At 40.6% G+C, this 22,524-nt stretch overlaps 1 protein-coding gene across 1 annotated transcript; it reads right to left on the reverse strand.

The window, feature by feature from the left end:
• Positions 1-696: 696 nt before the first annotated feature.
• On the reverse strand, positions 697-5,742 carry LOC139218223 (prepronociceptin-like). Its single transcript, XM_070849784.1, has 2 exons — positions 5,605-5,742; positions 697-1,462 (listed from the first exon to the last, which is right to left on the reverse strand). The coding sequence occupies exons 1-2, from the start codon at positions 5,740-5,742 to the stop codon at positions 821-823; spliced, it is 780 nt and encodes a 259-aa protein (XP_070705885.1). The 3' UTR covers positions 697-820.
• Positions 5,743-22,524: the final 16,782 nt, after the last annotated feature.

Here is a 22,524-nt window from a genome sequence, read left to right on the forward strand (position 1 = left end):
TGCTTGTTCTCTCAAGTGAAACTCATTATTTGCAAGGTTTACACTGATAACCTCCAATTAATGGTCAAATTACTATACAATATAAAGAAAAAAGACATTGCTTTGTCCATACTTAAAATTAAGCAATGAGAGAACAGGCTTTTTTGAGGAGTGTTGCAGAGTTTTGGTGAGTTTGAAAATTGAGAAAACCAATTTAATGTCCATTGTGTTTAATTAATTAAGTTCTTTAAACAGGAAATTAGATTACATCTGATTGAACCACCTTGAAAGCAGAGTGCTGGTACACCTTTCAATCTGATCTGACACAGGGGAAGATTAGCAGTTACGGTCTGGTTAAAAGCAGACATTTATATATAATTTGTTTAGAGCCAAATCTGTAAAATGCCATTTTAAAGGGGAAAACTTATGCAGAGACAAGTAGGTCCATTACATGAGAGCTATAGAGTGCAAAAAACTGCTGGACATGAGTCCCATCCACACATGCATGAAAGTCACATTCTCACGTTTCACCTCCGGTGAACAGCTTGCAGGGTTCCACTTTTCCAATCTCATTTGGCCCTTTTTATTATACCGACACAGAAAAATATATTCAATTGCACATCTCTAATTCTTTTATTTCACAGAATGGCATGTAAATATGCTTAATAAGAAGAACATCACGGTCAAAACATTCCTTGTTACTTAGAGACACAAAGAGAGGTGCAGCGAGATGGCAGAGTCTGTTCTGATTACGATGGTGACGTCAAATTTGAGTGAGCTGCTGAAAACATGATTGGTTGAGGTAACTGGGGCAGGATTCTGTGAGAGCAACTGAAATACATTACAGTTTGTTTTGCCTCCAAACCCGAGTTACAGGGATGTTGTTGAACCTGCCGCTGCGGCTGCTCCTCATGCCTAGGTACTGCCTTAGCAGCTGGTTCACCCGTTTCTGACTGTTCCATTTGCGGGCAGATTTTCGGACGCCTATGAACCCGCCGTAGCGCTTTTGTAGGGGCCTCATTGGTGAGCCAATCAGCTTCCTGTATCCATGGCGCCCCCTCTGAAACCCACCAAAGCGCTTGGATAAGGCGATGGCCTCCGAGCCGTCATCCTCGTCCCCCTCTATCTGGCTGTCACTCTCCACATTCCTGTCCTCCCTCGGCTTCCTCTCTTCTTCCGCCAGACTGAGATCCAGATCCTGCAGGCCCTCCCCCTCCTCAGAGGATTCCAGCAGTGATGAGTCATACTGGACACTGCGCTTCTCGAACGGTGTCTCATTCAGATCCCCCTCTGCGGCTGCAGACTGCAGCAGCTCACTGTCTGAGTTCAGGTCAAGAGAGGTCAGCTGCAGCTCTTCTCCTGTTCTCTTGAACAGAGCACCTCCCTCAGAAAGTGCAGGGTAGTGCGAAAACTTCACGGCACGTTTACACACATCCCATGTGAATGAAGAGGAAACATGACCCTCACACTCCAACAAACACACCTGCAGAGGGAAGGAAAAAGAGGGACGTGTTGAGGTAGTGCATACAAGAATTAAAATAATGTGTTTTTGAACATTAAATCATTTAAACCTGTTGTAGTAGCGAGTAGTAGTAGTAGTGATTCTAAAAGATATAATTGATTCTACAACCTCAGGTCCTCTTGCATGGAGTTCAAGAGCTGAAGGGCCTTGACCGCAAAAGCCCAAACTACTGCTCTTGAGTTGGGACTGAGGCCTTTTTCACTTATTTATAGTGGGACATAAATTTACACATAATTTTGTATGTAAGCATGATATGTCCAAGTGGCAGCACAAATGTACAGAATAACAGAGGATCAGTGATGGAGCCCTGGGGAACACCACAGGTCATGGGGGCCACAGAAAAGGAGGCATCACAGACTACTTATAAAAAAAGTTCTGTTTGATAAGTAAGATTTGACTCAGTCTAGCTTAGTATTCCTAGTGCCAACCCACTTCCAAGGCAATGCAATAGAATGAAATGATGATCAAATGCTAAATTGAGATGGAGAAGATTTAAAATCAAGTAATCTACAGAAACAGCAACTGTAAGTAAAAAATTGTTTGAATTTGATAAGGGCAGCTTTGGTGCTTTGAAGAGAGCCACTGAAACCTGTCTGACATTTTGTCAAAGACAGATGCTCTGATTATTCCTAAAAGAAATCAGCTTGGAATGAAAAACCTTCTCTTAAAAAACTTCAGACAAAAAACACACACTTAAGTTCGACATGTCAAAATGAACAAACTTTGCATCAAGTTGAGTGACTGCTTATATATAAGTTGTCCATGGTCAACATCTCATTTATGGCATGCAATCACACTTCTTTTTTAACCTCTAGACTAGTGTTACAACTTTGCTGCACAACCAGACCTGAATGTCTCCTGACCTGAATGTCTTATGTGTCATAGGAGTTAATGGGCCTTGTTCCTGCTGAACACAGCAGGAACAAGCTATGTGAAAGTTATATGCCAATGTTATGTGCCAGACGTCCATCATTCGTTAAATGTGATGTACACGTCTACAAAATGATCGACACCACAAGATTGGAAGAAATTACCAATCAGTTTGAAGGACAGCAGATAAATTACGTCCTTTGCTGACAAAATGACATTTTTTTAGATTGGCTTCTGGTAATGATATTTTTGCTCTGAAAATAATATGCAGTGTTTTGGAAATGAACCTTTTATAGAGAAGGACCTTTGTCAGTGCTGAATCACTGACTCTCTGTGCAGTTTTAATGACCTTCCTGTATTATTATCATCACACAATTATACCTGTACTCTCTTGGTGGAACCACATCTTTAACAATGTAGAGGTAGGGATATATGAACATTTGAAGTGTATTTTTTGTATTAATAAAAACAGTCATAACCCCCATTATTTATTCTGCTCTATCAGAGATGAACACTTCAGCTCCAACAATGAGTTTCTCATTTATCATTCAATTATTTTGCCCTAATATTTAACCTGCTGACTAAGGCTGGATGTCATTCTTACCCTTAAATGTAGAAATCAAAAAAAAAAAGGGAAAAAAAGTGCATTAGTTCTTCAATATATCTGAAAATAGGCTACAGCTGCTTCTTAACTCCTGAGCCCTCTGAGTTAAAATTCAGTTTGAGGTAAGAAGTAAATCCCATTTACTCTTCAAATCTCGCTCAAATGAGATAAATTGCATTGTTATCAGAAAACCTGCTCACATCAAAGGAGTGAGAGAAGAGGGAGTTCCGCTGTGAATCTATCAACGGAAATTAATTATCCATGGTAAATGAAATGAGCACACCAGGGGATTCTCCACGTCAGATCAATGGAGCAATCTATGAGTTTATGAGTGAGAGCAGATGTGTGTGTGTGTGTGTGTGTGTGTGTGTGTGTGTGTGTGTGTGTGTGTGTGTGTGTGTGTGATGTATTTATATAACTATGAGGGCCAGATGACCAAATGTTGATGTATAGTCCGTTTGCCAAATCTACTTGTAGTGAAATTAGTATAGTAGTACTAGTATGATTCCAGTGCACTTTGTGATTTACATCCAATACCAACATTAAGTGGCAAAATAGGAGGTAATGTGCCTTTTTTGTGGTCAGTTAGGGTGTGAAAGTCGGGATGGAGTGCTGCTGTGTAACTTGTCTGACTTGCAGTTTGACTTTGAGCTTGAGTTTGCTTATACAGACTTACTGTATAATTAGGTTTGCATGTCTGTCTGCCTTTGCTGCAATCCGTCCCTACCCTTAACCAAGTGTTGTAGTAACTTAAGTCTGGCCATAGCTTATTACCACATAACCACATAACCACTGTATTTCACTGACCATAACCGCACTGTAGTTATAAAATCATTGCCAATGAACGTAATCCATGATTGCGCAGCATCTGCCTGTATTGACAAGCTTGTCTGGTGATAGGGGTGGTCAATATGTAGCAAAAAAAACCCATCTCAGATCAACTGGCTAATTGCAGCATACACTTCGGGATAAAAGCAACGGTAATGCTTAATGCATTTGTTATGCATATGGTACAGAAGGGGAAAAAATGTACCCTGATTTTTGTAAATACTAAAGATAATTTGCATAAACTGCTCAGAATGATGTGAATACTGTGGGGGAAACATAATTAGCACAAATGTAAGCAAATGAATGAATGGATGATGCTAGAAAATGCTTGGTGTGTATATCGTTCATGGGAGCGTAGGTGTGTGTGCGCTAATAAATCAGTGGCTCCTGACATTATACAAACACCAGCAGATTCGCACACACTCTTTCAGTCTGGAGTGGGAAACAATGGAATTGCTCAGTGGATTCCATCTGAGGCTCAATGGGGAAGCGGCTAACACAATGAGGAGCTGATAAAATGTGTCAGTCACCGATGTAAGCCTCGGCTGATGATACTGAGCAGCAGTCAATTACAGAGTTCTATTACAACTCCAAAAAAGGTCCCAGCTGTCTTTCTCTGCATCATTATCAGCTAAATTAGCCGCCAAACAGCTATTCATGGGTGCCCACAGACTATTTTTACCCACCGAGGTGTCTCGCACTGTTTGGAAATGAGATTGCATGCTGCACTTGAGGTTTTTGTCGGGAGTTCGTAGAACAATCCCATTCTCTCAGTACTCCCTCATTCTCTCTCTGCTGATATCTTCATGTTGGTCATGAAGCATTTGCACCAGTACTGTAGATACTCAAACCATGAGGCAGAAACAATACTAGTTTTGTCCAGTGGAAACTGGGTATCTCCAAAATGCCAACTGTTGAGGAACAGTTTTGTACTGTATTTGTGTTAGCTGCACTCCCTTTATCCCTATTTTAACTCCCATTATCAGACCCCTATAACCACAATGCAACAGGTGTAAGTTACTGGAGGGATTGCATTATAATAAGATTATATTGGTTCATTTTGTGTCATTATTGATTTAGCAAATAAAGCTGCTGTAGAAATCTCCAGATTTGTTTCAATAATGCCATGAGAAAATCCCCCTGTAACCACTAACAAGCAATCAGTAGCTGCAAATATTCTCAGCAACCAGTTGTTAGGTATTGTTATTTGCCCTAATGTGTACGCTTTTGGTTTAGAAATCATAATCTGCTTTATCTATGTTAGCGGTTCTCTTAGGATGGCGATGTTGGTCTTTTGTTTGGTCTGTTGGTTGGTCCATCACTTTGATCTAAACTAAAATATCTCTTGTTGCCTTTAATTATTAGCGTAAATGGTCGAGAAATGCGCAGAAAATATTCACTTGATGCACATCTTAACCACAAGACAACAATGGCGCCCAATACAAAGTCGAACCAATGAATTATTTGTACTATTTTGGGAGACTGTTTTGAAACACAATATTTCATTGCATGAGAAACGCTCAATAAAGCCTTCTACCCCTTTATTAACTCCCATAAACTCAAAGCAAGCAAAGTGCACACAGCACTATCAAACTGTACACACTGCATTTCGTAGAGGCTGAAACTTAATCACAAACGCAAACACACCTCTCTCAGAGTGTTGAAGGCTTGGTGCAGCTGCGCTTGCAATGACACACACGCTGCAGTGTTGACAAGACATTTACTTGACACTGACTCACGATGACCAACACTGGCACATTCACACACACACATTCACACACACACAGACACACACACTCACCATGCTGTCGAAGGCTTGCTGCAGCTGCTGCTGTTGCATGAGCAAACCGCATGCCATACATTCCCCCTGGCAGTCGCTACGTCCAGGGGTGAAGAGACATGCCAGCACCACCACCAGGTAACACAGAGGGATCTTCATCGCTTAGCACAGCCAGACAGGTAGGGACAAACAGGAGCCCAGCTGGTAGAAATGTAGAAGTGTCTAAAACAAGGGTCTGCAGCAGGAGAATCTGGGAGATGAAGCCTGTGGGATCTGGCCCCAGCCTACAGGGAGAAAGCAGACAGAGTGACAGAAAAATTGCATTAAGTCCATTTTATAGGGATCATTAGCCGGATTTGGGCAGTCAGTCAACGCGTTGGTGGGGAGAGAGTATTCAGTCAACACCGGGAGATGGACAATGTGGGTGGAACGGAGAGAGAGAGCACAACCTGAGGCAATAAATGAGAAAATTGGTATTTTCCAGTGGGCAAGAAGCGACCACTACAAGCTGGAGGCGCAGATCACTGATGGAAATCATACAGCAGGAAATGGAGATTTGTATGAGTGGATCAGTGCTCGAGGAGGTCAGGGTCATCATGGGCCATGCCCTGTATCAACAACACACAACACTGTGGAGGAATAAAGTAGCAACAATGTCAAGGGTAATGACGGGCAGCAACAAAGACTATCAGTGTCTGTGATGGAATGAATAATCGCAGTTAGATAGATAACTAGAAAACAGACATTAAGAGAAGAAATGTTAAACACCGGGCCATGTAATGTCAAAGAAGATGTACTTGCAAGCTGACGGAAGATATACGGAAGGATGTTGCGGTCTCTGGCTTCAGCTACAAATCTGTGAACGCATTTCATGCATGCGTGGATAGAACCAATACAGTGTTACGCACCAGGATGTGCTGGTTCACGCTGGTAACCATGGATGTAAATAATCAAAATACTTTTCAATTAAACCAATGAACTGATTAACTATTAATTAACAGATAACAAAATTCAACACCTGTACATATATCAATGTGATAAGAACTACCTAAAAGGACAGAAACCATCTTTGGGGAAAGCGTACTGTTTTAGTTTCGCCCATGTCCCATCCACTATTATGGAGGGAGAGGACACTATGACCTATACTGCAGCCAGTCACCAGTTTTGGGGAGCTGCCATGTCATCCATCTTTATATACAGTCTATATTTTAGCTCTGTCACCGAAAATATGGTTGCCATAACTAACTTGCTTTCAGGAGCTGATGCAGGAAACTGTTTGAGATCTTATGAAGCCTGGTGACCTCAATAGTAACGCTACCTTTTTGCTGTAAAATCACAGGGAAGGTCCCGGAGAGAAGTTTTTCATATGTTGCTTATTAAAGGAGAAACAGCAACAGTGTTGAACTGGTATATTACCAAATCATTAACTTCAGGTACTTATTTGTGTAACCTGGGGAGTCTTTTAGACCGAGCACAGCCGCTCTAATGAAAATGTCTACAGACAAGTAAATACAGTTCAATACAATAAAGTTTGCAGTAATAATAATGACTGAATATTTACTTGGGTTTCAATGGAGCATTGATTTCCAGAGGCTGTTCGCTAACTTTTTGTACATGACATGGTATTTGTTCTGCAAGCATTTTCAAGGTTACATTTAAGGTTACATTCAAAACCTCATACGAGAATTGTCACATTTTGCGACTCTGTGTCCCCACAGCTTTGGAGCGCAATTCACTTGTAACACCGCTGTCATAAACACAAATCGTGCCGCTTTGTTTCTCATCTTAGCTTCCTCCATCATCGTGCTCTTCAACACCCAAGGTGTTGGTGTGTGAGTGACATGGTGCTGCAAAGCGTTATGCACTTCTCCCGGGAGATCGTACCTACTCCACCTAAATTACATAGTGCAGCAGGATTTTGGGGTGCGGAATGAAGGAGACACCACTCTGCCTATTACCCTGTAGCTATAAGTCACTGTACCCTCAAAATTATGTAAAATAGCTACATAAGGTTGCTTTACTTGCACAACATGTTGTTACAAAAAATTGAGACGATTATCAAATGAAAAATATCGCTAATATAAATATTAGAACAACTTCATCACATATTATTGAGAGCAGCAACAGTAGGTGTTCTTCACAAGAGCATGATTATCAGGTCTTGATGGGGTTTGAAAAGATCCATGAGGACAACAAAGCTCAAAAATGAATATATTGACGATATAAGAGATCCTGTTCATGGATCAGTAGGTCCTGTTTTGTAAATGGAATCAATGTTAAAAAAAAAAAAATTTCAAAAAAACTGCTGAATGCAATGTTACATAACATCAGAGCTGAAAAATGTTTCCAGCGTCACGGCGACCCCCATCTGGTGAAATGTATTCACACGGGTCATGTTTGATGAAGACAGAGAGGAGTGGCAGAAGTCACAGCAAGTGACAGCACAATCCCCACAGTAAAGATATCATATTGATGAGAGTGAATGAAAATCGTTGACAATACACAGAGTAGGTGTTGTATTGATGGGTGCACTCAAGTGGAAAAAAAATTAAATAAAAGAGTAAAAAACCAACACGCCGTGACACTTTACCACATTACCATTCACAGTCAATAGCACATGAAACAGGTCATGTGTGTGACTCCGGCCCATTTGCAAATATATAAATGGCTTTATGGAAAATCATTAGAGGGGCCTGTTTGTTTGCCTCGCTGAGATGTTTTGTGCAATGATCATTTACTAGACTGCTGACTAAGCCCATTTGATATTTGGGAGTTGTGTTCTCCCTTAAGTGGCCCTTGCTAAGTAAAGTGAACAAATGACGAACAAATGAGTAAACACGCACGGTAAAAGTGGTAGTGTGGGCCCGGGATATGTTCCAGCTTTACAAAGACGCAGCTTTCACACACTGGTAATGTTTTGGTGAGCGTATTATTGCGAACGGGCGTTTTGGGACTATCATGACTATCATCGATAAACAAGGCTTGTCATAATTACACAATGGTGTCTCATTGGTTTGCCTCCTCACACTCAATGGTTCATGTTATAATACTGTGATTTAGGCTTTTTGGTGAACAATATAGGGCCCGCATCAGATATTCTGGCGTACAGCAGCACATTATTAGTACAATAATATCCACACGACGCTTTGAATTTTTTTTTTAATCTTTTTTATTTTCTTCAATAGTTTCAGCATATGTTTCTAAAATCTTTTTACACTTGCACTCATGTCATAAGATGGCAAGAAGCCTGCATGAGGTAAACCTTTCAACTGAGTTGCATTTCAGTGCAAACTTACAGTTTTTAACCACATGTTCCTAATGTGTCTGTTGCATTTATTCATTCGTTAGAATTAGCCTGTGGATTTGTTGAACAAAGATTTATTTTAGCTGCATCTGGCTTTTGATAAAGTGGCAGAGGAATGATTGATGTGTTTCTAAAGGCTTGAGGAATGAGTTATCAAGCCATCGTCTGCTGCCATCTCTCTTTGGAATGGAAGCCATTATTGTTAGTGAGAAACAATTGACAAGGATATTAAGTGTTAATGGGCTACAATGTCATGAATCCACGGCCTTGAGATATTTATAGTGGGTGTAACAGTCAGCTGGTTGTAATGATTTGTATTTGTTAACTTGTTGACACAGGGTGGTTTGAAGTGATTGCACTTTATTACGTGCTCACATCTGTTTGCACACCTCTCCTCTCAGCACAGCCCACCACACTTAACCCATTAATACCCAATAAAACATCCCATTAACGGGAGCGTGTCCTGCTTTGACTTTGCCACACAGAACATGCCGTCGCCGTAGTGTGATGCAGTGCACACGACAGGTTTCAGATTTTGGGCTAAACTTATCAGCGTGCACACAGAGCCAAACAATGAGCATCGTAGGTGAACATGAGCTGCTTTCTTTGTGTCTGCAGAGAATAAATGAACATGCTACAAACTGAAAAGAGCCCAAATAACACATACTGAATCCATGCTTTTACGACAGTATGATTTATATTAATGAAGATGTCACCAGGGTTTATCTAGCTCGGATTCAACAAATAAAAAGTTTACGTCACAATCTGGTTTTGACAGAAGGGAATTTGGAGACAAGGGTGATTTGATGAAACATGCCATCCAGTTGCATTATGGGGAGTGTAGAATTTAGTGAAAAAGGATACATCAGCCTCTGCCGATTCAATTTTGTCTTTTTAATACGTCCTTTGTGAGTCCCCCAATGTCATGGAAGTGCAGTACTAAATTGCTTGAGTGCACCGTTAATTAACTGGCTTTGCTCACTAATGAGCAGCGAAGGCTAGAGGATATTATTTTCACCTGCGATGGACTTTGATAATATCAATGGGGGGGGGGGTACTTTAGTCAAGTGGTAAGCAGGGTTTGGTTCTTGTAAACTACAAATTAAGAGCAGAAGGCCATCACGATAAGAGTTTCTTATCTTTTAGTAGGGACCCTGTGGGAGTCACCCAGCGTGCCAGTGCCACAGCTTCACGGATGTTGGTCTGTCATTTTATCCACTGCTTTGGTCTTGACTGGAATATCTCATGTGTACTGACATGAGATATTTCTCATGAGATAATGAATCCTAATGATTTTGGTGCTCCTCTCTTGCCACCATGAGGTAGACGTTTGTCGTTTTGAATAAAATGTCTCATGAAATGTCATGACATTTGGTACTGACATTCATGCTCTGTGCCAACATGTTAATGTTAAGATGGTGCTCAAGGTAAAAAAAAAAAAAAAGAGAGAAAAAAACTTGTTAAACATCAGCGAATTAAAATAGTTCTTGTGGGGAATGCTGACACGGTACAGAGGCTACTACTGGCTAGCATGGCTCTAGACAAAATACAACACTTAATACTATGTCATCATGCTATACAATCCATGTGGAGCTTTCTCCATGCTTCTGATACATCAGATTACAAAAGAATGCAATGATCAAAATCACTAAAAGAAAGAAAACTTAGCTTCATGCGAATGTTGGCACCAAAAACAGGATCAGGGTTTCACTGGCTAAGAAGCCCTGGCTAAAGTTATTTGGTGTAGTAGAACCACTTTATTGTATAGGAATACGGTGAACTGACTTCTTAAAGTCAAACACTTTTTGGGAACATATACAGCAACAAAAAGTTAGGCACCGACAAACCAGTGGATAAAGCGTAATTAATGTATCCAAGAAATGAGCCCCATGTCTAGGTTGTCACACTTCCCTTGGCATGCATGGATTACTAAATGAGCCAGTCACTGTGCCCAGGAGCTCCTGATAACCAGCGGCCAGAGCCAGTCACAACTTTTCCATATCTCAATAACTTCAAATTGAATCTGTGCCTTTCACATCTGTGACACTTTGAGCCATGAACCTACACACTCCTCTCTCTGCTCTCTGCTTTCAGTAATGAAATAGTTCCTAGTCCCGATATTGCCACTGGTCCATTTTAGCCATCCTTGCCTATAAATTTGCATACTATTTGAGCTATCCTTAACATTTCATATCATTTGCATAATCTGTCTGACAGAGCAGGCAGTTGACCGGGTGCAGGAGCTGATATATGATGTAATGTACACGGATAAAGTGGTGATCACTGGGAAAGGGAGGTGCCTATGCACCAAGAGGCTATAATCCATCCAAGAGCCTGAACTCATTACAGGAAGTTTCATATGAAAATAGATTTTCATCATTCACAAATACAAACAGCCTTGCCCTTCTAAATGAATGCTGGCATGAAAGCAGAAAGAAAATGGACTCTAGTGAAGGGCCCGATGTCCCTCCACTTTTAGATGAGTCTTTCCATCTTGGAGAAATGAATGCTCTTACTCACTTCTTTCCAAAACAAATAGATTGTTTTGTACTTCCATTAGACTTAACTAAGACCCTGAAAATGTGACGTGTTTTCAAGAGGAAAAAAAAAATGCTTTTTCTCTTTCAATCAAACAGGAAGCAATCAGAGCTTTCATAAAAAGGACCACTAGTCTCATGCATTTGGTTTTGTTTTCGGAGTACTTTTTTGTCTGAGTCTAAAATGCACAAAAGCGAGCACAAAAAAAAAACTGGACTAATGTTCCACCAGTTTATTGCTCCTAAAGGACTGTATGAAAATTATTAGGGGGAGCTGAGTGGGTCAGAAAAGGGGGAGTATTTGTCTGTTTTTTTCTTTTTGTTGAAGGAAGGTATTACATTTTGGGAGAGCTGGGGAGGGTCTTTAAATCTTTTTTTTACATTGACTATAAAAAAGAAAAAAAAGATGGAGGTGTAAAGATGGATTTGGCCACATTCAGAGGACAATTCTGACTATTTATAAGGGGCTTCGCTTATTTGGTAACTGTAATTATTTAGCAGCTTTATGCTGCTGAGTAAATAGGGAGTTTTTCTCTTTATGATTGTCTTGTGTTTGTAATAATGTATTGTCTTGACATATAAGTGGGAGGGAACTCCTTTTTCAGGGTGGTTTTGTTTTTCAATCAAATGAAATATCAAATACAGGCCTCCTCTCAGCCCCAACAGTTTTTCTACATCATATGGAAGGTTGGTGGTTCAACCCCTGGTCCCTCTTGTTGAAGTGTCCTCGGGCAAGACACTGAAGCCCAACTTGCTGAAGCAAGCATAGCTTCAGTGTGTGAAATTACAGTCTCCTCCTGCGTGAATGAGTGAACGAGGATGTCATGTCAAAGCACTTTGAGTAGTTGAAGTGACTAGACAATTATACAAACACAGACCATTTACGGCCCTTTACATTTTTGTGTGTGTGTGTGTGTGTGTGTTTCTTGCGAAAGACAACAAGTGACTGGATGAGATTTGAACCGAGTGGCCAGTTGCAAAGTGAAGTGCATAAATAAAGCTAATGGTGGCATAAATTAGCATTAGCAGCTTTAATGAAGGGTGGAGAGGGGGCCAAGGTGTCACGAATGTGAGTGGGGGAGAAGAAAAGCTCCATGCTCGTCTCTGTCAAAGCTCTGACTCACTCTATCCCATCCATTAGTCGTCTGCATGAATCCGAAATACACAAAGGAGCCTGCTAATGCATAGATAACCTAGGGGTCTCTCTCTGTCTTTATCTCTCTGTTCCCTCCTTGCTCCCCGTTATTCATTCGCTTTTGCCGGTGTTGTTGCTCTGCTCTCGCCTCAGCACTTCATTTCTTCCTGCACTCATCTCTCAGTGTATATCTCCTAGTCTACGTCCACATCTGCAAAATTATTTCCGAGATCTTTCATCTCAAATGACATATTACAGAGGTGTGCAGTCTCTTCCGGTGGTGTGTAGATCTTAACTACCCATCATTGCCAGGCCACCAAAGATGGATGAGATGAAGATGTGGTCACTTTGTAAGGGGGAAAAATGATTAAAATTCCTTTCTTACCCAATTCCTATCATGGACCATTAACGGTGCTTGAATTATTCTTTATGACCTGAGAAGATTCATGAGTGTTTTATCACCTTACATTCTATAATTGCTTGTTGAAAATGCGTTGATCTGAGATAATGGGCCAATGAAGTGCAGTTTAGTGTGTGAGTAGAGAGTGAAGAAAGACAAAGACAGGCCTCTTATTACTGATTCAAAATTCATAGTTTCGCCAATCTGGTTCATCCCACACTTTTGGTTTAGCTTGTCCTGGTTAAGAATAACAGTCTCTGAGATTCCTCCTTCCATTTTAACACAATTGAGGTAAATGGAATTTTTGTTCGTGGAAAAAAAACAACATGTTTTTAAAGTTCAACAGAGACATTTTCTCCATCAATGTTTCCCCACTGGTCACTGTTATCAGGGCTATTTCTTAAGCAGATAGTAGTGCTGAAAATCATTGACACCAAGGACTGTGGATTAGTTACAGGGACATTGTTTCTTTTGCAAAACATGGTGCTGTTGATTTTTTTTTTTTTTTTTTTAATTAATTACAATTTCAAATGAATTTTCATTCACCTCCATTACGGCGGAGGCGAATGAGATGACAAACACAGATATCTCAAAACCTGAATTAAAAAAAAAAAAAAGAAATCTACCACTAGAGGGAAGAAAAACCCTGTCTCCTAGAGATTCTGCCTATATGCAATCAATTCTTTTGTAAATGCATTTAGACTGAAACATAATGTCACCTGAATTATCAATCAATTTGTTTACTCTACAATATCCATTCTGGCAGTCCTGTGTTGGGTCATACTGTAGCTACTGAGGCACGATTACACTTTTTGCTGGTCGTGCTTAAGCAACAAAAGGAGTCAGTTGAGATTATGGAAAGATCATAGGCCTTTCATTTTAATACAGACACACGAAGCATGACTGACAACATATTTATCAGCATCTAACTGAAACAATAATCTTCTTAACACAGATGGGACACGGGACGTGAACACTGGTCTCAACCACCCGACCTGACCACTTAACAAGGACCTGTCTGTGCTACAAAATTGAATTACTTCCCGCTGGCTGAAAGGCTAATAACTATTTCTCAAAATACAATTGCAGCGTTTTAATATTTTTTTTTATATTCCCCAACAAAATAAGACTTTTGCTGCAGTTGCTATTAAAAAAAACAACATTGCAAAGGGATGTTAACCTTTAATGAGTTATGCTGAGGAGGTGCGCGCTCATGATGTGTATCTTAAACCATTTAGTCTTCTAAACCAGGCTCTTTGCAACATATTACTGCTCATCACGCTGTGACTCATCACGCTGGCCTCTCCACATGAGACATTGTATGTCTTGCAGGCCACTGATTGCCTGCAATTAATCTGTACTCAATAAACCCGTTTAAAATTGAAACTCTAACTGAATTATTTTTTAGATTGGTTTTTGGCTATTTTGCCTCCAAAATATATTGTGAACAGTTTTGGCTTTTCCTGTTTATATAATCAAGGGTGTAATTTCACTGGGGACATGTACCCCTAACTTTTCAAAAATCCTATGTTTGACCCCTCCAATCAGTAGTTTCAGGTTGACTTTCAAAATAAAATCTGTTCTCTGGCTTTCCAGCTGCCAAAATGCAGATTGGAGATCTGGAGATCGGCGCTCTCAGAAATGTTGACACACTCGTCTCCAGTTATTAACATGTGCTCAGAGAGATGACCTCTACAAGCATCAGCGACTGGTGTCGTGAGTGCCCTGAGATTTTTTGATGCCCTGTCTTATTGGTGAAGGTTGGCGGGAATATGTGAAACCTGAAAGGAATACCTGCAGACACTCCTCAAGGCTGAAAATGGCACTGATTCCTTTGTTTTTCAGGTACCTGCAGTTAATATTGTCCTTAAAAGATGCAAGGAATGAACCCAAAAAGGCAAGACAGTACAACACAGTGTGCTGTGGGCTGCAAATGTGTGAATGCAACATTATCATAAAGTACTCAAGTTTTATCTATGAAGGAAACTAAAACCAAACCCGTCCCTGTCACCTAAAACCAGCATGCACTGGCATTACGTTGATGTGTGTTTAACTGTTTATTCCACTTTTTTTTTTAATTAGCTTGTTAATTGGCTAGTATAAAAAAAACCAAACGCACTTTTCCACAGCCCAAAGAGACACCTTCAAATAGCTTGATTTGATTGAACACTCCAAAACTTAAAGTTTTACGGTGACGTAAAAGCGAAAAGCAGCAAATTCCCATATTTGAGAAGCTGAAACGAGCAAATGTTTGATGTTTTTGCTTGAGAAATTACTGCGTTTATCAAAATTGATGCTTCCCCCTCTCTCATTTTGTTATTCCACTGGTCTGAACCAACTCAAAACTCACATATAAGCCCAACGAAAACCACAAGAATCATGCAATACCACTAAAATCAACAGCTAATTGGGCCACCGCTCAAAACACCAGACAATGAGTTACTCCTCCTTCAGTGCGAGGAATGTTTACAGACAGGAGGATGATCTCTCACATCCAGGCTGCACAACCAACTGCACAAATGTTGCAGTTCAGCGGAAAGTTTAGAGGACCAGAAGCGGGAGAAGGTGCGCCTGCAGTTGTGCCCTTCCTCACAGTCAGAAGCATCCTGAAACGACTAATCTGAGAGAATTCGCTTAATCCGATTTAGACGTGTCTGTCACAGCTGCACCAGATTTCAGGATTGTGCCCATTACCTGCCTCACGTCAGGTTATCGTCACACAGAAGCAGGAATTGACAGATTATCGGGTCGTGAAAGGGAAAGAGTTCAAGAATAAAGGGCATCGAGGGAATGATTGTACTGTATATGCAACTAAAGCGTAACAGAAGATAACATGAAAATTCGTGCAATGGAGATACTTTTTTCCCCTCAAATTTTCTTTGTCTTACAATAATCATATCTACTAGAAGTGCCTTTAGGAAATTTTCCTCATGTAAACTGCAGGGCACACAAATCTCCTCATATCCTGCATAGGCAATAACACTCTCAGATACACATTTGTGAGAATATTAAGTGGAGATATGATGCTCCTCATGCTAATATTTGGTTCCTTTCGAGGCACAGTTATATCAGATCAATTGAGCATATCATTACTATTGTTTTCATCAGTCGCACTCGCAGGGTTCCTTTTAATTGGGAACACATTTTGCACCTGAGGGTAGACACTTAACCGGGTGACATCTCCTCCGCAATCATTCCTGCCATCAGATATGTTCTCCATGTGGGGAAAATCACACCAACAATCATCTCATTTAGTCCCCATGAAGCTGCATTTATAGCCCCAAAATAATAATCTCACAGCGCGGTTCAACCTGGATGATAGCACACGAGGAGTGGAAGGGAGAGCAGACACGCTTCTCCTTTCAGTTCGGCTGACAAACAGGCCGGAGCAGATGCGTTGTGTGATGTGTTAAGAGTCTGTGGGAGAGGTGGCCTTTAAAAGGAGAGAAAGCGTGTACACTTTGAGATTGCAGTGAAGTGCGTTCACATGAATCTGAACGCTTCGCTCCGGTGTCACCCCCACAAATTTCAGATGGTTATTTTTTCATATCTACAGAAGACCAGAGAAGGAAGTGGCACACGCTGACATAGGGGGGGGAAATGTTTCACGATGCTGAAATCGAGCCAAGTGAATTGAAAAGCTAAATCAGCTCTCCACTTGTGACAAAACCCCTTGTTTTCCAAAACGGGGACATCACGCCACGTAACGATGCACTCAGTCCTGCAGTGTTACTTCCCACCAATGTTAGACTGTATAGCTAAAACTCTGAAGAGTGTTAGGCAGCTGACATGGTGTCATCATTGATCTGGTTGCTGTTAAGCTGCGTTGACACCTGCACTAATCCATTGGACATGGAGCCAGGGGAAAGCAATCTAGCAGAGCCAGAAAAGCTCCCTACTTCTACTGAGGTGGGGACAGTGAAGCTGGAAAAAGGTATGAACTGCAAAAATACTTGTGCATGGGAGGGCAAGGGATATCTGTGCTATTCCTGTCCCTCAGTAAACCACTTTCTGATTATAAGGAAGATTAGTGATGTAAAACAGTCCAAGTAGTCTTAATGGATATTGACAGAGAGGCAGAAAATTCCTGTAAGCAGTGACATTAGTTAACTCTTCGTTTCTGCAGAGGAAATCCTAAAAGCTATTTTAGCTGATTAGGATTACTCACGATGTACTGGCAAAGCAACCTGTTTTTAACATGGCAAAATAAATCAATTCATGGCATCCTTTGCCAACAACGTGAGTTACGATTAAACAAATTGTATGACTAAAAAAAAAAAAAATGTAGAGTCGGATTCACAAAAATGAGATTAATTTTTATGGATCTTTGCAAGATCTGCTTTTAATCATTAAAACAACCAAATGTTGAAAAGGCCTCTGAAGCACAAAAATATATATTTTTGGGGGTATTTTTTGGTTTAAAGAGTCTATAAACTAAGTTATCTTTGCACTAGAGCGCTTTCCTTTTATGAAACGGGACGCGCTATATGCTTATATGCTATGCATCATCACACAAAAATAATACAGAGACGACTCAGCAGAAATTGAATGATTTAACTTCCTTACTAATTTACTTACTTACCACTTCACTTACTTAAATACATTTGTTCATTTAGTCTGAAATACTGTATCTGACTCCGTCCTGTAAACATGTTCCATTCTTCATAAAATATGGAGTGTGTGTGGAGTCATTTATCTGTGAATGGCACATTAAGCACCCATTTTCTCCCCTGTCTGTGCGAGTCTGTGCGAGTATCTTCTTTATTGATAATGGGAAAAGATTATGCACATTCATTACCATTATCATTAAAATCATCATTATCATGTGCTTGGCATAATAACAGCATTCAACTGATTCCCTTCTGCAGCTTTTTTCCCTGCTTGTTCGGGTTGACACTGCATGAAGCTGCTTTTGGGAGAATGAAATAGCCTTTGTCAGTGTTTCTTTGAAGATTCCATGTGATATATTCAGTCTGACATTGAATACTCTGTGATCAATCAAAAGAGCAAACCATAAATAAGCTGCTTTTGGGGTGGCATTCACCAACTTATATGCCTGCTATTTTGATCAATTCAGCCTGAATATCAGGGAAAACTAAGAACTAAATGAATGATTCTAAAAAGTATTTTTCTACACACTTTTATAGTATCATACATTTAAATTGTTTCATTTTTTTTCATTTATTTATATACTCTACTTGCGTTAGATTTAAGTCAGGTATACCTTAGTCAAATACAAAGTGCACCTGAGTGACTAAGTGCTTTCTCAGCACAATCTGGGACTTTCTCTTTCGTTAATTAAGTACTAATCAGCAGCGATGTGAGTACTGCTGACGGTGATTGTGATACCTTTAGACCCACAGGGAGACAAATAGAGTAATGGAAAAAAAAAAAAAAAAAAAAGATTACTTTGGGTGAGGAGGGTTATTTACTGAATCACCTATGAGGTCAAAATCCCAAATCATAGTGCCAGAAACAGATAGAGCAGAAACGACGGATAAAAAAAGAAATGAAAGAGAATGCTAACGTTGGTTGTCCTTAACAGTATTCCCAGAGGATTTATTAGTCAGTGGTTTGTGCATACAAGAGACACTAAGCCCTTTCCTAATTAACTGTTTTTTCGTCTCTAAACAAGCATCTTTCCTCGTCTCTTATTCATTTAGCTGCACACAGGTAGGCTCACGCTCATAGAAAAAAACTTCAGCACCTTACCTGTATCTGTGACGTTAAGATATTTTCTCAGAGTCCTCCTTCAGTGCCTACAGGAGAGTTGGGCAGCTCAGCTCGTATCCTTAGGCTAAGGGTTTCAACAACTGAATGCATGCCTCCTCTGAGGCTTCTTATAATGGCACACCCCTTCCCTCCTGGCTCAACCCTCCAGTTCTCTCACCCCCTCCCTTCCCCTGTATATCACCATTCACATCTCCATAGAGGAGAGCTAGAGAGAGGGGTGGATTCCCCCATTCTGTTACGCACAAACCGAGGACAGACACACAAACTGTGGCCCACGCTGACGTAGGAGGCGCTGCCTACGCCATTGGTTTCGTCTTCATTGAGCCAACTAATGGGGCTCTAAAAATATGCATCATCCGCCGTGAGATTGATTCAGAATTCCTATGTCTAAGGTGTCCATAAAACCCACAACCTCGACGCCAACCTGCTGCCAAGGTGAAGGGGAACAATAGCACTTTGAATGAGATGTTTACTTCAGGAATGTAAGTTGACTTAAAGTGAGAAAGGCAGTGCCATGGAGACCATCGTGGATCAATAAGGTTGTTTGTGTTGGGGCAGAGAAAAACAACCTTTTTTGTTGGTGGTGATGGCACCCCTGAAAAGGGATGAAAGAACGAACAATGTAGCGTAGGACAGTCAATGGAAAGAGCAAGCAGCCAGTGTGGCTCTACAGACAGGAGGTTAGTATGAGTCATGCAGGAGATTTGGGGATGGAAAACGGGACCTGCCACCTGCCTCTTGAGAGACCTGGATCCTTTCTCTGACGTCTGTGGTCTATAGAAATAAGTGTTTGTTTAAGTGATCAGTTAAACTGATGGTGATGCTGTTAACCAGCAGAAGAGCAACTGAGATTAAGCAGATTCAAAGACTGAAACAAGCGAAAGAAAATGAGGCTGACAAGAAGTAGGAGATGCAGGATTTGAGAACAGAACTACAAGACTAAAAATCATGCCGGCAGCTCTGAAGGGGAGTACTTGAAGCAGAGACAATCAACATTTTTAGGGGGGAAAAAGTACCAAAATGACATTGTGAAAACAATGTGACAATGTGAATTTATCAACTGAATCTGCAGTTCCCCTCAGCTTTGTGCAACCTCATGGTGAATTCATGCAGTAGTTGTTGCGACCTTTCACTACAAACCAGAAAATGGTGGTCATGGTGGTGCTGATGTCAAGGGATCACCAAAGTCATTAGGATTCATCAACTGGAGATCATGAATGTCAATTTCATGGCAAGCCATCTGATAATTGTTGAGTTATCTTAGTCCGGACCCACGGTTTGGACTGACCAACTGACCAACTGACTCCCTGACCCCACAGATTGACACTGCAGTCCTACAGCCATGTCTCTAATTTGACTAACAGCTGAGTAGCAATTAATTATTAATAGGATTACATGGGCTACATGTGATGGAAACAACTACGATCACGCCTCTGACAACAAAAACCTACTTTCTTGGTCTTGAAGTCACACTCTAAATTTGATTCCTTCTTCGCCGTGAGCTGACATTAGCCTTAGCTCCCTGTAGCGTCCTTCAGCTCCCGTGAATGCTGGCACTGAACCTGTGTGAGGTCTGATAGTGATGGATGAATTGTGTACATAGACAGAGCCCTCGGTGCAGCCGAGATAAGGAGCCCCGAAGAACAAGCTGCCGTTGCGAGGTCTGTCTGTCATTGATATTGCTGTTATCCACCAGCTGTCCAGTGCTCACAAACTGGTGGCCAAGAGGCAGTGATTACCTTGATGGCAAAGAGGGTTGTGCTTAACGTGGCATCAAATCACATTAAAATCATGTAAATACAGTTTTGGTATTGACGAAATTGTCCATTTTCTTATCCGTTTAATGAGCATGACATCAGTAGAATCCAGTCACCACCTATTTTATTTCAATACTTAGGGTAATCTATCTGAAATATCTATATTTTTCATAACTTCTTCCGAAGAATGGAAGGGTTTCATCATAAACTAGCCGGTCCGTGTCCACCCTGAGGTTTTGTCGGGATTCTGTTTTTGTCCCTTTTGTTGATCATTCACATGATGCGTAAAAATGGACTCAAGTATCAATTTTAAGGGACAATGTTATTATTTACACAGACAATCTTTTAAAAATTCATATATCTGGTGTGGAGTAGAGTCCAACCCATTCCAGTGATGAAGAACTCGTCTAAGGCTGAAGCTTTCACAATTCAATAATTCTTCACAAGGATTAGAAACGCAAATTACCTTCTACAGAAATGTGTAATTGGTTTCCAACCAGCCACAACACAACATCAAAGCTGGAGAAGGTTCATTTATGCTGATATATTAAAAATAATTGTATGTATTGATTTGTATCAATGGAAACAAGGTAAATAATTATTCTTATTAGCGCTTCAGTGAATCATCCCTTTAGCATGAATCAGAGAATGATGAATAAAATGCTTTATTAAGAAAGAAACAACAGCTTTCACTAGGTATCATGAGGTGTTTTATACGCACCATTTTAAAAAATTGAAGAGAATGATAGCTAATATAAAAGCCGAACTTGTTATGCAATCAGTGCGAATGTATTATCTGTCCCAAGATAGGTCCTTATAATGAACTCTATTTTCCAATACAGGCAGAAGCACTTGGTAGCATTTTCCTACATTTGCATACGCTGTACATTCCATGTTATTGCTGTTATGATACGTGACAAAAGTTATAGTTTTACTTCCTACACTAATACCTACATTTTGAGTGGTTCTAAAGATGAAGAAATGTTGACTGATGGATGGTGGGCTCCCTGCCAAAACAGTTTGTAGAACTCACAGACAGCTGCAACCAAAACTGACTGGTGCTTGGCTCGTGTCTGCTTTTCATTTCAAGCTGAAGCCCTTGTCTCCTCTCCATCTCACTGAGGTGTTTTACCGTCCTGCTCAACAATGAAACCCAATGATGTGAAACCAAGGGGGGAGGAAGGGTGGGGTGGGGTGGGGTGGGGGGATTTCTCTGCAGGTTTATGGCAGTTTGGAGCTTTCAGCTGTCAAGACACAAGTGACTGTTATTAACAGTGGGGCCGAAAATGAATTTTGCCTGGGAAAGAATTTCATGTCCCTACGAAAGCCCCCTTAATTTTGCACGGCAGAAGAATTACACCTCTGCCGGGAAAATCTGCAGTGTCAACAACCAAAAAACTGAGGAAAGTTTTATTTCAGGGTGTAAGCATTCAGCGACACATACAGCAGTATTTCACGTGTTTGCATGTATCAATCTAATTGCATAACTCCCTTCAGATATTTTCTTTTTGTCAGCTGCAGATACCAAGGGGGTGTCTGGAATCAGAAAAAAGCACTTTATTTCTGATGAAAACTGTGATGTAAAGACACTGGGTTTACACAATAAAAACGTGACGATGGTGGCAGACAATGTGACAGGCTTTCTAATGGAAAGCAGGCGTACTGAAGAAGAAAACCATCATTTGTAAAAGAGTGACTGCTGTGAAATTGAGTGCGGTATGCTGAGAAGTTGTTTACTGATGTTTAATCTTTGTGTGTGAGGAGTGCAGGATAGACCTCAGGATTAAATGCAAGAGTCCTGACCTCAATCAAGGAAATAATTACTGTTGCCCCTCCGGTTGGTGGACTCCATAATTAGCAAGCAAAGCCCCCACAGAAACACAATTAGTCTGAAAACAGGGGTGATTAAAACTATAATTCTTTTTGGACTCATTAACAGCTTTTTGGGGTGCCTGGAATGCTTTATTGAATTTGTTGAGAAATTCAATTTTTGATCCTTTGTGTGGTTCCCAAAAAATACGCCCTGGTAAATTCTTCAGCAAGACAGCACTCTATATTATGTCCAATGTCAGCAT

The sequence above is a fragment of the Pempheris klunzingeri genome, chromosome 18 (assembly GCF_042242105.1).
Source record: "Pempheris klunzingeri isolate RE-2024b chromosome 18, fPemKlu1.hap1, whole genome shotgun sequence".
NCBI lineage: Eukaryota > Metazoa > Chordata > Actinopteri > Acropomatiformes > Pempheridae > Pempheris > Pempheris klunzingeri.